The 17,711-nt window shown below is 42.7% G+C and overlaps 1 protein-coding gene across 1 annotated transcript; it reads left to right on the top strand.

Annotated features, from left to right (window-relative positions):
• The first annotated feature begins 1,256 nt into the window (after window positions 1-1,256).
• Window positions 1,257-17,394, top strand: LOC106642470 (protein Wnt-11b-1). Its single transcript, XM_014357252.2, has 5 exons — window positions 1,257-1,360; window positions 13,779-14,020; window positions 14,131-14,498; window positions 15,292-15,563; window positions 17,220-17,394. Exons 1-5 carry the CDS (start codon window positions 1,257-1,259, stop codon window positions 17,392-17,394), a joined length of 1,161 nt encoding a protein of 386 aa, XP_014212738.2.
• The last annotated feature ends 317 nt before the right edge of the window (window positions 17,395-17,711 follow it).

Raw genomic sequence — 17,711 nt, 5'->3', positions numbered from 1 at the left:
ACCTTTTTTCCCATCCTTTTTAAGCAGATTGTCAAGTTCTCCGTTTCGGCAGAAGATTTTTCAATCATCTTCAGCTTTTTTTGTTAAATACTAAAACCATCGATGCTGTTTTCTTTTCAATTTTTTTAAGTTTCTTCTGGCCACGCTACTGTCGCTCGTACCATCTATAAATGGTTAAAAAACTTTTCTTTTTTCATTCGAATACCGTAGTAAAGTTAGGAAAAAAAAAAAAGAAAAAAAAAATTCATAAAATCGCACAACATGGCCATTTTAGGACATGGTCCAATCACAAGGATGGATATACTTCGTATAAACTTGTTTCAGGGCTCAAGTTTGGTGTCTGCACCTGTATCATTAACGTTTCGTAAAAAACCAATCACTATACTTCTCGGAAAACTGCAAGAAAAAGCATTTCCCACGAAAACTCGTTAAAAATGGCCCAAAAACGTCCTTACGGGATATTTAAAATCCAAGCCACTTTCCGGTATTATCGAAGCTTAACGAAAATTAAAAAAAAGAAAAAAAATCTCATCCTTTAAAGGCGTGACCCCAAAAGTAAGTACAGACTCTAAAGTGCCAATGGTATTCTTTTTCGCGTAATCGCTCCTATGTACGCACTTACGGTCAGGAGGCGGCGCGCACGCATCTCCTCGGCGTTTGCTCCATACAGCGGCCTGGACACCTGTAAGCAGCACGCGGGGAGAGCCCCAAACCATCAGCGCCGCAGACACGCTTCGGTGGGCTTCGCGCGCGCTCCCAAGTGTATACCTTGTACCCGCTTCCGCATCGGTTGGCCACTTTGATTTTTGGCGCTTGCGAATTTTCCTTTTTCCAACGCATACGTTTCATGTGTTTACTTTTGAAAAAACAAACAATTTACTCCCCAAACTAAACTCTTTCGCTCAAAATCGTATCGGAAGTGCGACGTTGTGTTACCTTCGTAAAAGTGCACCTCGGACGAAGTTTGCCGAAAAAAAAGAAAAGAAAAATGAAAATCGCAAAATGTACCAAGCGAAAAAAGTCTCTCGCAATCAGCCCAACGAGGATCTGAGGACACCAGTGCCCTAAACGAGATAAGCAAGCAAAAGCGCAGCATCCGAGTGGTAGGAGAAAAGAAAATTAAAAAAAAAACTACAATTGAAATTAAAAAAAAAAAAAAAAAAAAAAAGGGAGGGCTAACGAAACAAAAGAATAGGGTGGCACAGCAGCAGCAGTTATAATGTGATTGGCGGAACGGCATCAAGTACATGGGAGAAATGCAGCGGAATCCGGGGAGGAGGACTTTTGTTCTCGTTTCGTTGTTACCGCTCCTACTGTTGCTTCTACTGCGCTGCGACGAGGGCACGTGCATAAAGTGGCTGTAAGTATGCCCTCTGGATATACCTACTCCAAACTCGCGTATACATACAAGCCCTCGAACGTATTCTAAATTGTACGTGTACGTTATACACGTAGTCATCCACGAAGGGTACCAAATTCACTCCAAGACGCGCGTCTGTTCATTAACGAATCAAGATTTAATTGCAAGTGCTATTTTTCCAACGGCCCTTACTCCTCTCGTTCTCCTTACTTGCGATGCCGATGCTCTTTTTTTATCCCCCTTTCCCTTTCATACTTTTGTTACGAGTGCAGTCACGATATCAACAACAAAAGTTTTATTTTTTCTTTTTTTAAGCTTCCCATGATTCTAAATTAAACCAACGACCGATCTTTTGGTATTTCGTTGTTAATTCAATAGCTGGTCATCGATAAAATCGGTACCGATGGTTCAAAGATTCCGTCAAGAGTCGAGATCTCGAATCGGGTCAACGATCGGTTAACATCTGCGGGGAGCAAAAGAAAACACCGGTCGCGGGGCACGTACGAGAGTAAATTTTCCAAGAGCAGTACAAACCCACAGGGTCGATCTAAGCGCGTATCATTCGATGTACCGATGCCGGCGCGTAAAAACCACCATGTCCCCGATAAATCCCATCGATCGGTAAAACACGCACGTATTAGCCCGTCGATACAAATGATTACACGAGAGTAGCGGCAAAAAACGCGCGGGGCTCGCGAGAGATCGCGGCGATTTCAATTTAAACGCGCTCGCAAAGCACCACCGCGTTGGAACAAAAAAAAAAAAAAAAAAAAAAAAAAAAAAAATCGGCCATACGTGTGCGCGCGCGTACAAGGGAGGGAAGATCGGCGGGATAAATCATCGGTATCGTTCTCTATAATATCATACGATGTATCAATAACCCAGAAGAGGGCGAGGAGAGGATGATTAATGCGGGCCTCGTTAATGAGAGGCAAATATACGGCGCGGCAGTGGAAGGAAGAAGGGCCCTTCTCTCGCACGCGATATCTGCACAAGCGCACGCGTGAATATCAAGCGATCGGTTTTCCTCCACTTGGGCCGGACCCATATACTGTACCTATATGCGCGATCGGTATCGAGCCAACCGTGGAGAAAAACGCGGAAAAAGCTCATCCGTCATCGGCGCGCGAAATTTCAATTACACGCGAGCGCATATATATAATGTATGAATATAAATGTACACAGAGACGTCCGATGAGCAGCAGACATATTGGGTAAGGGGGTCGAGGGAGAGAAGCGCGCCATCGTAACGTAACGAAAGCTCGAAAATTAGCAGAGAGAGAGAGCCCGTCGCTCGTTTGTGGAAAAGAGAATGGACGTCGAGTGGGGCCCAATTGTGTATATATTATTATCGCTCGCGGGGAGGCTGAGTGATGGGGAAAAAAAAAAATATATATACATACAGCCGGGGAAGGAAGGGAGAAAAGAAGAAGGAGAGAGCGCGCCCGAGAGACAATGAGACCGGAAACAGAGAAGAGGGTGGGAGGGTAGGGATGGGCGAGCCGATGATGAATAGCGCGATCTTTCTTTCGCTCTTCTCTGCTCTCGGGGGTATATATATATGTATATGCATGTATGTAAGCTTACCGCGGTGCTGATGATGGCCGGTACGGTTGTTTTATGTGTATGAACATACGCAGCCCGTAATAAGTGTACAATATCTACCATACTGCGTGAGTCTCTCCGTTTGTAAAAACCGGTAGCCCACAAAGGGCCCAGCTACTTATGTGAACTCGTTTGTTTTTTTTTTTTTTTTTTTTTTTTTTTTTTTTTTTTTTTTTTTTTTTTTTTTTCATGTACCCTCTCTCTGTTCCGTTGTAGCAAATGCTTCTCGAGTGGATGCAACGACAAAAGCTCACGCACGGATATTTTGGCTGATTGTTTTTCGCGCGTGCCAATGATCGGTATGGTCGCGAGTTAGGTCGTCAAAAAAAGTCAAACACTATTTTTTTTTCTTCGTTGATTAGGTAAAAATTTACGGTACGCAATGGGCAAGGCTACGCGCTCGAGATTTAGCGGTGCGCCCTTGATCAGCGTTGTCTTGGAAAAAAAAGGGGGGTCTTGGGAGTCGGCAAGATGATTGCAGGGAACGGTGCACCACCGGGAGGCTGCTTAGGAACTCTCCTGTGGAGAATACGCTCACTTGGGATCGCGTTATTTTTTTTTTTTACCCGCCTTGCAGCGTTTTTGACGGCTAAACGATTTTTTGTTATTTTGCTGACGGTGCGGGGAATCGGCGAAGAAAATAAAAAGGTTTGTTGGTCGAGCGAATCGCACGATTTGGCTTTTTTGGTCGTGGGGTCACGGCAAATACAAGCACAATCGGTGCATTCCACTTCTATGGGAATATATACATCGTATACAAGCGCAGTGCGGTTTCGGAAGCTTCATCACCATAGCTGTAACCAGTAATCAGTGTTTTCACGCGAGTTGCCAAAAAATTGATTACTATTAACGGACGATCCACTACTCGTGTAACTCATTTATTTGTTCTATTGAAATGACAAGAAGCACCTATAGCCATCAACAAACACTTGTTCTTTTTACGTTTTGTTATTACCGAAAAAAAAAAAAAAGATCTGATTCCACGTCTACGAAAAGCCACACAGTTAAACGGTATTAAAAGTAATAATTGACCCACGAAGGTGTTTCAACCGAATCGATTAACCAACTTATATTTATACTTACACCATTGAGGTACAACGAGAAATATATAACATGTATATAGGAAAAAGACACGACTGTGGTGTATACAAAGAAGAAAAGAAAGGAGGAAAGATTTTAAAAAGGTGGGGTACACCCATTAGAGGTAGGTAATATACAAGCGTAACCATAAGCACACATGTATACGCGCATGGCACGCTATATATAACGTATACACCGCGAAGGTAGTGATTATCCTCTTTGAGCGCGTGGGCAGTCGTTTCTTGTTGGTGTGTACATTATACATTACAAAATCTAAGAGGAAACGAGCGTTGGGGAGTCGCTTTAAGTTTCAGGACTTGTTTCCGCTGTCTGTGCAAAAATGTATTTTTTTTTTTTTTTTTTTTTTTTTTTTTTTTTAATAATTTCCAGTGATCTGCATGTCGTGACTCTAGTTTTTTCGCTACTGCTCTAATCAGCTCGACTAAGTACTTTGGAATCCTATATTTTTTTGTGAACAATCCAGAAGTGGGTTTCTTATTTTTTTCTCGTATCTCCTTTTCATATACCTACGTACAGACACTTAGGCGTGTCGCTCTTTTGGTTTTCGTGCACATGGTAATTAAGCAAGTACGGCTTCTAACTTTCATTCACGTGAAACAAAAAAGTCCTTGTGTACTTACAGTCACGAAAAAAAAAAAAAAAAAATAATAATAATAAAACAATACCAAACCCTCAACTGCATCGTTGAGTATCAAGGAAATTTGCAAAAAAAAACCTGGTATCTTAGTCGAGATCGAAAAAATGTATACCCCAACAACAGCATAGAGAGAGAGGGAGGGAGGGAGGGAGGGGGTGGATAGAGAAATAAATTTCAAGACTTAAACACTGTATTTCGGCATCTCGGCGTATTAACTACACTTGGAGACGTCGGGAGATACGGGGGAGCATCAGCGGCAAAGTCCTGTATTTAATATCCGATTTATAAGCCGGCAGGCCAAGCGTCTCGGGATAAAAAATACCGCGTCGAGAAGCGAGAGGCTCTTCTTAGGGGTAATTAGAGCGGCCGCAGAGGAGAGGGGGCGTGCACCGGGCCCCCCCCCTCGCCCCTCCTTGACCCGTACACCCCAGCACCCAAAAAACTGCCTCCGAGCCTTTTCGCTTCGCTCGTGTGTGTCGTAAGTCATTGCACGAGGTTCCCGTACACCTATACCTACCGATCTGCTATATACTTTGGCTTTGCTCGGATTTTTTTTTTATTTCATATTTTTCCACTCCCGAAAGCGAATAATTATGCCCCGCGTCGAGTTGACGTTGGACGTGACGATGTTTTTTACGCGTATACGCGTGGTATCGCATATTATAAAAGGAACCGCAAAAAGCGATAGTCATTTTTAATTTACGAAACTCATCGCCGGCGAGCGTATAACGTTTGATCGTTTTGGCGCGACGAACAGTGACACGTCCCTTCCCGGCGGTAGCGCGAGTAACGAGGAATTTGTCGATTACACCATGCAGGAACAACTGATCGCCCCGTAAGCGTGAAAAATGAAAATCTTGCACGGCGCCCCGAATCATGTACACCCGCTTGTTTTACCTCGAAGCGTCGACAACAAAGGGAAAGGGAGGAGGGAGCTTTTTGCAAGTTGGAAGTGCGAAAAGGTCGAATTTTTCCCTTTTCCTCGGCTCGGCGAGGCCGTATCCATCTGTTTGTAAAACACTCGATTTGTAAAGTTCATCCAGCATAAAATATACTTATGTCGTCGACGCAATATTGTTACAAATGGTAAATTGATGTACATTCATCGCGATTACTTGGACCACTTTTTCAAAGCCAACCTGACAAAGTTACCATTGCAAGTATATTCCATTCGCGCAAAAAATGAAACGTGAATCGCAATGTTCCGAGCCCCTAAGAAAAAAAAAAACTCCCCAGCGATTCGCACCCGTGTCCCAAATCACGGTCTCAGCCGTCATTACTTCATAATGCCGTGATCCACCGGAATAATAACAATATCGGCAAATCATAATTTCTCCCTCCCTCTCTTGTTCTCGCCCAACAATAAACACAAGGCCCAAAAAGAGTTAGACGTCCTCGTACACTGCCACTTATCGCATCTTCCGCGTTAAGACATTTACGAGCGACAGGCCTGGCGCAAAGCAATAGTTATGTCAAGACCGTATATATATACAACGAAATTCACGCGCCAAAGGGGCCCTCCGATAAATTCGCTCAAAGCGGCCCAAACGCTGTCTTTGATTATACCCTCTCCTCCTTCCTCGCACGCTTTAACCCCAAGACCATAATATACAGCGACGCTGTTACGAAACGACGACGATGATTGGTATGTAGGGTAATCAAGCGTATAATCTCGCACGTTATTGTATGCATATATACGCAATATATGGTAAAAAAGAAAGTGTTTTATCCGTGAACGCCTGGTCTGGAAATTTAACTCCGGACGATGGTACCCCGTGAAAATTTAATCGCGTATACGCCTACACGCGTATCATCGAGGAGCAATTAAATCTTAGCAGTTTCACCGTAAAAGTTTTCCACGCGGCAAAACATACGCGTCACACCCAAGGGGTAACACTCTCTCAACCATGTGCAGACAAACGGACAATGAAATTACAGCTTGTTCGCCACACTCTCGCTTCAACGTGTACGTATAGTATATTGTTCTCGGGGTCCCGAAAACTCGTGGGCGTCGGGAAGATTATAACCAGGTGTATATATACACACACATTGTACCCCGTATATATACCCAGCCGCGTGCAATCCTGTGATTACGGCGAGATAAGGAACAAACGATGCTTGCACACGCCACGCACGCATCGGTTATACCCGCTCGTTACGTGATGCTTGCACGGATAATAAATTTCAATCCCTCGAAAATCTCCCGGTCGATCGCCACCCATCTTTTCGCTTTACTTTCTTCAAAAACGCCTCTTGGATGCTTACCACGTACACACTTTGTAAGTACAGTATAATTGCGCCTTATTGTTGGGTGCATGCGATGGCTCGTATATGTAAACTTAATGTTACAACGTAAGAATATACATACATATGTATGTATGTTAAGTGACAAGTTTTATCAACACGACTCGATGTGCTTATATAAAACGGTGAAAAGAAAAAAAAGCTCGTCGCATACGAGGCATTAAATTAATAAAAAGCACAATGTTTTCGCGCAAAGGGTACGCGCAACAAGACGAGACACCAAAACCGCAAGGCACTCGGGTTTCTCGGTCGCGGCCTCGTCGTCTCTCTTTTGCTCGGCCGCCGCGAATAAATCACTTCCAAAATGATATATATACCAACACTCGTTTGCCAAAGGGAGAGCAGATTTTCTTGGCAATGCCGCCCTCGCATAGAGCTACGCGTCACCGTATATGAAGGTTTCGTTGCATGTAAGAAGCGCGGGTGGTGTATTACATGGGTACGTACAGTTGTATATGTAAACCTATTGGAGGGTAAAAGCGAAAAAATGCTATTGTCTCTCGAATATAATTATACATGTGTATTAAGTTGGACAAGCAATGGTCATTTGAGCGCAAAAGTATACCTATACCCCGAGACGACGTAAATGTTTGGAGCTGTGTACGAGGACATTTTAAAAAATTTTTTTAATCGATGCGTAACGATTGAAATAATTACAATTTTGGCGATGTAAAAAAAAAAAAAAAAAAGAAAATAAATAATATAAAATGAAATAACAAGGACCAAAAGAAAGTAATAGTACGTGTGGAAGCGAGTTTACATTACTTGTTGAAGAAAAAAAAATTGTGTATCAATATTTCACCAGTGAGTTAAACTTACGAATGTTAAATTATAGTACAACGTCAAGATATTTTCTATACATAAATTAGTGATAAACATTTACAAGAGAGATTAGATATTCAAGAGAAATTTATCATGTACCGCGCAAGTGGCGTTTTTTTAGAGCTTGTAAATTACCCAGCAAAAACGCGGGTAAGAAGCTATTCGGACTGTTAACGCGGCAAGGGATGGAAAAGGAGCGTCTATGAGGATGATAATGACGACGAGCCGAAGGTGCAAACACAGTCCTCCCCTTATGATTTTTTGTTTTTAATATTTACCTTCGTCCTTGACAACAGTGGCGCATCGACCGGTATCAGTCAGCGGGGACGAGGGCACGTCAAAAGCCGCTCACAACAAAAAGACACGGGCAAAAGAAGTCGAGGGGGGAAGCGCGAAAAATCGTTTCGGACAGCGCAAAAAATCTCGAAGCAGTTGTTGAAGAAAAAAAAAGAAAAAAAAAACGAAAAGAAAAGAAAAAAACAAGGGACGACAGAGAGTTTTTAGGACCGCGACGAATCGCGTTTTTGGCGTGTACAGCGTATCGACGGCTCCTACGAAGAATCGTACTCCAGAGGTTCCTACGAAGAAACGTACTCCCCGAGCCTTTGAACGAAGAATAGCCTACGTCGATATATTCCAACGAAGAATCGTACGCGCAGATATATTCCGACGAAGAATCGTACGCGCAAATATATTCCGACGAAGAATCGTACGCGCAGATATTTTCCGACGAAGAATCGTACGCGCAAATATTTTTCGACAAAGAATAGTACGCGCAGATATTTTCCGACGAAGAATCGTACGCGCAGATATTTTCCGACGAAGAATCGTACGCGCAGATATTTTCCGACGAAGAATCGTACGCGCAGATATTTTCCGACGAAAAATCGTACGCTCTGATATATTCCGACGAAAAAACGTACAGGCCACTTCTTTCCGACGAAGAATCGTACGTGCACCAATATACTGACGAATAATCGTACAGGCCGCTACAATAACATTTACATAAAAAATACAATAAAAATAACTATGGTACCATTATCGTTATTTAGTCACATATTACCCAATTATATCACCCAATAACACAAGCGATAATCCCCACACAACTCAGTGCGCTTAACAGTCCCTTTATTTATTTAACATAAATTAAATAACACAAGCGCCAACCCCCACACAACTCAGTGCGCTTAACAGTCCCTTTATTTATTTAACATAAATTAAAAAACGCAAGCGCCAATCCCCACACAACTCAGTGCGCTTAACAGTCCCTTTATTTATTTAACATAAATTAAATAACGCAAGCGCCAATCCCCACACAACCTGGGGCGCTTACTGGCCGCTTTGTTTATTAATTGAATAAATAAAATAACACAAGCGCCAATCCCCACACAACCCGGGACGCTTACTGGCCGCTTTGTTTATTAATTAAATAAATGAAATAACACAAGCGCCAATCCCCACACAATCCGGACCGTTTACTGGATCGTTCAATTATTTAAAACAAAATAAATAACACAATCACCAATCCCCACACAACCCAGATCGCTTACTGGTCCCTTTATTTATTTAACATGAATTAAATAACACAAGCGCTAATCCCCACACAACCCGGGGCATTTACTGGTCCCTTTATTTATTTAAAATAAATTAAATAACACAAGTGCCAATCCCCACACAATCCGGACCGTTTACTGGTCCATTCATTTATTTAAAACAAATTAAATAACACAAGAGCCAATCCCCACACAACCCAGAGCGCTTATTGGTCCCTTTATTTATTTAACATAAATTAAATAACACAAGCGCCAATCCCCACACAACTCAGTGCGCTTAACAGTCCCTTTACTTATTTAACATAAATTAAATAACACAAGCGCCAATCCCCACACAACTAAGTGCGCTTACTGGTCCCTTTATTTATTTAACATGAATTAAATAACACAAGCGCCAATCCCCACACAACTCAGTGCGCTTAACAGTCCCTTTACTTATTTAACATAAATTAAATAACACAAACGCCAATCACCACACAACCCGGGGCGCTTACTGGCCGCTTTGTTTATTAATTGAATAAATAAAATAACACAAGCGGCAATTCCCACACAACCCGGGGCGCTTACTGGCCGCTTTGTTTATCAATTGAATAAATAAAATAACACAAGCGCCAATTATCACACAACCCAGGGCGCTTACTGGTCGCTATGTTTATTAATTGAATAAATAAAATAACACAAGCGCCAATCCCCACACAACCCGGAGCACTTACTGGCCGCTTTGATAATTAAAATGATAAATAAAATAACACAAGCGCTAATCGCCACACAACTCAGTTCGCTTAACAGTCCCTTTATTTATTTAACATAAATTAAATAACACAAACGCCAATCACCACACAACCCGGGGCGCTTACTGGCCGCTTTGTTTATTAATTGAATAAATAAAATAACACAAGCGCCAATTCCCACACAACCTGGGGCGCTTACTGGCCGCTTTGTTTATCAATTGAATAAATAAAATAACACAAGCGCCAATTACCACACAACCCAGGGCGCTTACTGGTCGCTATGTTTATTAATTGAATAAATAAAATAACACAAGCGCCAATCCCCACACAACCCGGAGCACTTACTGGCCGCTTTGATAATTAAAATGATAAATAAAATAACACAAGCGCTAATCGCCACACAACTCAGTTCGCTTAACAGTCCCTTTATTTATTTAACATAAATTAAATAACACAAACGCCAATCACCACACAACCCGGGGCGCTTACTGGCCGCTTTGTTTATTAATTGAATAAATAAAATAACACAAGCGCCAATTCCCACACAACCTGGGGCGCTTACTGGCCGCTTTGTTTATCAATTGAATAAATAAAATAACACAAGCGCCAATTACCACACAACCCAGGGCGCTTACTGGTCGCTATGTTTATTAATTGAATAAATAAAATAACACAAGCGCCAATCCCCACACAACCCGGAGCACTTACTGGCCGCTTTGATAATTAAAATGATAAATAAAATAACACAAGCGCTAATCGCCACACAACTCAGTTCGCTTAACAGTCCCTTTATTCATTTAACATAAATTAAATAACACAAGCGCCAATCCCCACACAACCTGGGGCATTTACTGGTCCATTTATTTATTTAAAATAAATTTAATAACACAATCACCAATCCCCACACAACCCAGATCGCTTACTGGTCCCTTTATTCATTTAACATGAATTAAATAACACAAGCGCCAATCCCTACACAACTCAGTGCGCTTAGCAGTCCCTTTATTTATTTAACATAAATTAAATAACACATGTGCCAAACCTTACACAACCCGGGGCATTTACTGGTCACTGTAATAATCGATCAAATTTATTAAAGAACAACGCGAGTGCTTATCACCTAACTATCCAGAATTATTATTCAATGCTTTTTAATAATAATTAATGCTTCTAGTAAGCGCCCTGGCTTATATAGTGATTATCGCTTGCCTTATTACTTTATTGATTGTAAAATAAGTATGCGACACGTAAGCACTCTAGGTTGTGTGGTGATTGGCACTTGTGTAATTTAATTTATTTTAAAAAAATTAATGGACCAGTGAATGCTCCGGGTTGTGTGGGGATTGGCGATTGTGTTATTTAATTGGTTTTAAATAAATGAATGGACCAGTGAATGCTCCGGGTTGTGTGGAGATTGGCGCTTGTCCTATCATTATATTTATTTTCCATAAAAAAAGGGACCAGTAAGCGCTCCGGGTTGTGTGGGATTCGGCGCTTGTGTTATTTGATTTATATTAAGTAATAAAGGGACTATTAAGCGCACTGAGTTGTGTGGGGATTGGTGCTTGTGTTATTTAATTTATGTTAAATAAATAAAGGGACCAATAAGCGCTCTGGGTTATGTGGGGATTGGCACTTGTGTTATTTAATTTATTTTAAATAAATAAAGGGACCAGTTTATGCCCCGGGTTGTGTGGGGATTGGCGCTTGTGTTATTTAATTTATGTTAAATAAATAAAGGGACCAATAAGCGCTCTGGGTTGTGTGGGGATTGGCTCTTGTGTTATTTTATTTGTTTTAAATAAATGAATGGACCAGTAAACGGTCCGGATTGTGTGGGGATTGGCACTTGTGTTATTTAATTTATTTTAAATAAATAAAGGGACCAGTAAATGCCCCGGGTTGTGTGGGGATTGGCGCTTGTGTTATTTAATTCATGTTAAATAAATAAAGGGACCAGTAAGCGCACTTAGTTGTGTGTGGATTGGCGCTTGTGTTATTTAATTTATTTTAAATAAATGAATGGACCAGTAAATGCCCCGGGTTGTGTAGGGATTGGCGCTTGTGTTATTTAATTTATGTTAAATAAATAAAGGGACCAATAAGCGATCTGGGTTGTGTGGAGATTGGTAATTGTGTTATTTAATTTGTTTTAAATAATTAAATGGACCAGTAAACGGTCCGGATTGTGTGGGGATTGGCGCTTGTGTTATTTAATATATGTTAAATAAATAAAGAGACCAGGAAGCGCACTTAGGTGTGTGGGGATTGGCGCTTGTGTTATTGGGTGATATAATTGGGTAATATGTGTCTAAATAACGATAATGGTACCGTAGTTATTCTTATTGTTTTTTTTATGTAAATGTTATTGTAGCGGCCTGTACGATTATTCGTCAGTATATTGGTGCACGTACGATTCATCGTCGGAATGAAGTGGCCTGTACGATTCTTCGTCGGAATATATCTGCGCGTACGATTCTTCGTCGGAATATATCTGCGCGTACGATTCTTCGTCGGAATATATCTGCGCGTACGATTCTTCGTCGGAATATATCTGCGTGTACGATTCTTCGTCGGAAAGAAGTGGCCTGTACGATTCTTCGTCGGAAAGAAGTGGCCTGTATGATTCTTCGTCGGAAAGAAGTGGCCTGTACGATTCTTCGTCGGAAAGAAGTGGCCTGTACGATTCTTCGTCGGAAAGAAGTGGCCTGTACGATTCTTCGCTGGAATATATCTGCGCGTACGATTCTTCGTTGGATATTTTGTGGAGTACGATTCTTCGTAGGAGCCGTCGGTATACACGGTATTAGGTACGGAGAGAGAAAGGGGGGTCGAGCTGGGTACAGGCGCTCGCGTTAACGCTCGCGTGAGTAGTAAGTGACGGATACTCGTAAATCAAGCCAGTCGAATGGCCTGAGATGCACGAGAGGGAGAAAGCGGATCATTTGTGACTTTTGGATTTCACGACGGGTAATGACGAAAAGGGAACAAAAGGGGGAAGGACCGGCTGTGCTGGCATTAAAAACGCGCTCTCTCGCGCGCGCACACATGTGTGAATGACAAAGGAAACTTTGAGGTGTTAAAGCGAGTATGTGCTCCGAGTTACGTACGTATTGAAAAAAAAAAAAAAAATGTTATTTTCTTTAATGCTATACGCCGATTGGCAAGGATTTATGTTTTTATTGGCCATAAAGTGGTTATTCTATATTACGCTGCAAATTTAAAGTAAAGAGTAAAATTGTGCGTTTTGACGTGGTTTATCAAAAATAATTAAACTTCACTAAATCCCAACACGGAGTTGGAAGCTTCAAAGCTCATATGAGTCGTATAAGATAGTCACATCCCATCACAGTTGCAGGTTTTGTTTTTCGTAGCTTCAGTTATCATATGAGATGACACCCAATGGTATAGGTATAGCGTTAAAACGTGCTTTTTTTTTTTTTAACTAGTTGAAATAGAACAGTTTTCCAATAAACTCGAGTTGTCCAATGAGATGTTTTGGGATGACAGGAAGGGTTTGCATCATCTTCATGCGTTTGTGATAATTTCAAGCGGGTGGAGGGCATTCGAGGCTTATGAAAAAAAAAAAAAAAAAAAAAAAAAAAAAAAAAAAAAAGATTGATATTTTCCTTGAATTTTTGTTTGTTTCCACCTTTCCGCACCAGAGCCCTGGGCCGAGCCATCGATGGCTTCGAGTGGTCGAGGGAGGCGTGCAACGGCGCAAGGACCTCCGGTCTACTCGAGCGCAAACAAGCCCGGGTCTGCCGCACGAGTCCAGACGTGATGCGCGGCCTCGTGCAAGCGGCCAGGGACACCTCAGCCGTCTGCCAACAGGCCTTCAGGCACCAACGCTGGAACTGCAGCAGCATCGAAAGGGCACCCGATTTCACCTCCGAATTGCTCTCGGGTAGGTTTACACATGTACTTATGAAAAAAAAAAAAAAAAAAAAAAAAAAAAAAAAATCAACCCATATAGGTATATCGTAATCGTATCGGCTGGTTGCATTGTTAAACAAGGGACGAAGGAGCAGGCCTTCGTGTACGCGATGTCGGCGGCCGCGGCGGTGTGGCGGTTGGCGCGCGGCTGTGCCCTGGGCAGCCTGGCCGCGTGCTCGTGCGCGACCCCACCGAGGCGCGAGCCACCCGTGCCGTCGGCCCTCGTCCAGCCGTCGTTCTCTGCGGCAGCCGCTGCCATGGGTTTCATCGGCGTGGGGGGCTCGGCCGCCCGGAGCTCGTTCAAGTGGGGCGGCTGTGGCGACGACGTGCGCTCGGCCTCTAGGATCGCCAAGCGCTTTCTCCAGGGCTCGAGTCCGGCTCCCGGGGCTGGGGCCCTAGCCAAGTTCCTGCACTCTGTCAACATGCACAACAACCGGGCCGGACGCAGGGTAGGTTATACATTATCTGTATAACCTCTGGAACAATTTTTTTTTTTTTTTTTTTTTTTTTTTCTCACAACGGTTATTTTTGTTGCAAGTATAGTGATTTTTACTGCTTGTATACAATAGAAATTGCTGTCCGGAGTGATAAAAGTTAGGTTGGCCAAAGTAAAATGTCCCTAGACGGCGGAGTGACTCCCAGATTACCATTACCATTCCAGCACAACATAATTTTTATTATATTTTTCTCTCAGGGATAGTCACAATTACGTAAAATACCTATCTCCCTCCAAAGAGTCGAAAGCTTTTTGTCCACCGAGTCTTTGGAAAACACAACATTTTACTGTAAACCCAAGCATGTTAAAGAACACGTTTGAAGTGTGTGGTTGCAATTTTTTTTTTTTTTTTTTTTTTTTAAACACATTGTGGGGATAATTTTAAGAACAAGCAAATCAATGGTGAACCGCGTGGTTCGTTAAATTGGACCCATTTGAAAGGGAAAACCCAATGTAGGAAGGCTGTGGAGTGTGAAGAACAATTGTTTAGTTTTATAGAATAGTTAACAAAGTATCGATTTGGTTGTCCTTGAAACGTCTATTATAATGCATTTTTAAAAAAAAAGAGAAATTTCCATTACACGTGTCCTTAAACACACACTTGGATTTTATATACACAGTTTATAGGTATACGTTATTATGTAAATAATACATGTGATGCGTGTACGATGGTACAGGTATACAGATGAGTGTAAAATTAATGTTCGTATGTAATAATAATATATTTTATATACAACCGATGGCAGGCGGTGGAGCAATCGTTGGTCCTGGAGTGCAAGTGCCACGGTGTGTCGGGCTCGTGTAGCGTGCGCACGTGCTGGCGCGGCCTGGGCTCGAGTAGCCCGGTAGCCGCGGGTGCCAGACTTTTGCGCCGTTACGCCACGGCCGCCGAGGTCCGGGCATCCTCGAGCGGCCGGCTACCGCCGCTCTACCACCACAACAACCTGCTCTACACGACCAAGAGCCCGGACTACTGCATCGAGGACAAGAGACGCGGCAGCCTCGGCACGACTGGCAGGTGAGGCATTTTTTTTTTTTTTTTTTTTATCTTTTTCCACGCCGGGCGATCTGTTTCGCTTTTGATCGAACAACGCTCGATTTATCGCCGCGGCCATACACAAGGAACGTGGCTCGCTAACGAGCTCCTTCAGGACTATTGAAAGGAGGGGAAGGCAATCGAATCGAGAGAAAATACCCCTCGGGGCTGTTGGTTTTTTTCTTTTTGTTCTTATCGCGTATTGCGGGTTTAATCTTCGATCGATGCAAATGTACCCTTATTTACACGCCTCGAAACACTTTGCTCATAAATATCATGTTCTCGTTTAATCTTTATTGTCGTTAGTTAATAAACGGTAGAAAAACCATATAGTCCGAACTTTTGATGAAAAATACGAAATTTTGTATCACATTTCCAAAGGCATTGCAGTATATTGTAAACGGGCGTGCATATCTCTCTTTCTCTCTCTATACGTATACGTGAAACCCTTCCCCTCTTTGAATTAACGATCGAGTTTTGCGCGCGTTAATTACAAACGAGAAACCCGAACGGCATCGGTAACCTGTTTCTAACAGAGTCCTGGCACACACACGTGGCTCGCGATGTAGGTAATAATATAATAATGTGTAACACGCAATGCGGTAATCGTAACTTGAAGCACCGATCCGGACTTGATCGGTATATATACCTACTGTGCATATACACACGTAGGCCATTACGGGTACGACGAACTTGATAACGGCTATCGTCAAACTTGAGCGCCACATCAGATAAAATCGGCGCACATGTATATTGTGTATACACGTATGAGATTTCTCGTCCACGCGATCGGTTCGCTACACGTCATACCGCCTGCGAGTGATTTCCTTTCTCCTCGAGCGATTCCTTTAATGCGCGTGGTGTGTGTGTACAAATATTTTCTCGCACCGCATTGCACGGGCGCGTATCCGGCTCAGCATTTAGAGCAAAAATAAGGCTCAAATGATGTATGTATACTTACGCGTCGAATAAACGAAGTAAAGCGGACGAGCAAAAGGCTGGCCCCACCGCGAGAGGTATATATATCCGTCGTAATCCGCCCGAGGTAACGATAATCGAAGGAAGCGTGGCGAAAAGACTCGCCTGATTTTCGAGTTTACGGTGCCGTCTTTCTCGGCTTTTCTCCACCGCGTATCGGTTCGCTCATCACATACGATCGGCCCGGGAATCGAGAGCGCGAATTAGTATCGATTTCGGTACGTTTCGCGATATATAATACGGCACGAGTTTCTTTTTCCTTTCTTTCTCTTTTCTTTTTTTCTTACTCCTCCCGAGGAAGGAATAACACAGCGTATCTCGCGGATCAACTTTCGACTTTTGGAATGCAAACGCGAGGGTATATAATGTTTTTTCAATAAGCCGAAAAAGTCACTCCCTTTTTGAGCCGTCGCCTCGACGTGTATCCAGCCGAGCCTCCTTGTGATTTTCCGATCTCGCTGTGCAAATATTATCGATTCGCCGTCGAAAAGCAAAAATCAACTCCCGGATCGAAATAATGATTGGATGCGGGTCCATGCCCAGTCACGATGGGGAGACCGCGTGGTGCGAATGATTTGTGTCGTATTTGCACAAGGCGCGGACTAAAAAAAAAAAAAAAAAAAAAAAACAGAATATTTATAATTGGTATGCGGTCGACAGGCAATGCAACGGGAGCAGCGCTGGCTACGACGGGTGCGAGTATCTGTGCTGCGGCAGGGGCCACGTGACCAGGGCCGAGGAGATACTCGAGAGATGCGAGTGCAAGTATCACAATTGCTGCTACGTCAAGTGCAAGACCTGCCGGAACGTCATCGTCACCCACGAGTGCAATTGAAAAGAACCGGAATGACCCCTTGTGGGTGCATTTCTTTTTTTTTCCCATTTTCTTGTGGCACACGTCGAAAGAGGTTCTTTTTTATACTTATCGAGATCTATGAGAATTTTTTATTCGGTCTTGTGGTGATTGTGTGTATGACAGTTTTTTTTTTTTTTTTTTTTTTTTGCGTCGCTTCATACGTCTATGTACAGTTGAGGCATTAATTTATTATTACGACGTTAAACACGGAGTTAGCGACAAATGGAGAGGTTTGCGAAGTACACTGACACTTTTCACCCAACGTGCGTAATATATCGTACGGATAGTCAATTTAA

This window comes from Copidosoma floridanum, unplaced genomic scaffold (genome assembly GCF_036245765.1).
Source record: "Copidosoma floridanum isolate Cflo_tuat_1 unplaced genomic scaffold, Cflo_Japanese_pri ptg000019l, whole genome shotgun sequence".
NCBI lineage: Eukaryota > Metazoa > Arthropoda > Insecta > Hymenoptera > Encyrtidae > Copidosoma > Copidosoma floridanum.
The sequence above is the reverse complement of the archived record's forward strand: the minus strand, read 5'-3'. Positions and strand labels throughout refer to the sequence as shown.

Bases quoted from the DNA above. Each gene is read 5' to 3' on its own strand.
- LOC106642470 (XM_014357252.2), top strand. From the start codon at position 1,257: ATGCAGCGGAATCCGGGGAGGAGGACTTTTGTTCTCGTTTCGTTGTTA. The intron at 14,021-14,130 runs GTAGGTTTACAC...TTGTTAAACAAG, and splicing joins CACCTCCGAATTGCTCTCGG to GGACGAAGGAGCAGGCCTTC. The intron at 15,564-17,219 runs GTGAGGCATTTT...TGCGGTCGACAG, and splicing joins AGCCTCGGCACGACTGGCAG to GCAATGCAACGGGAGCAGCG.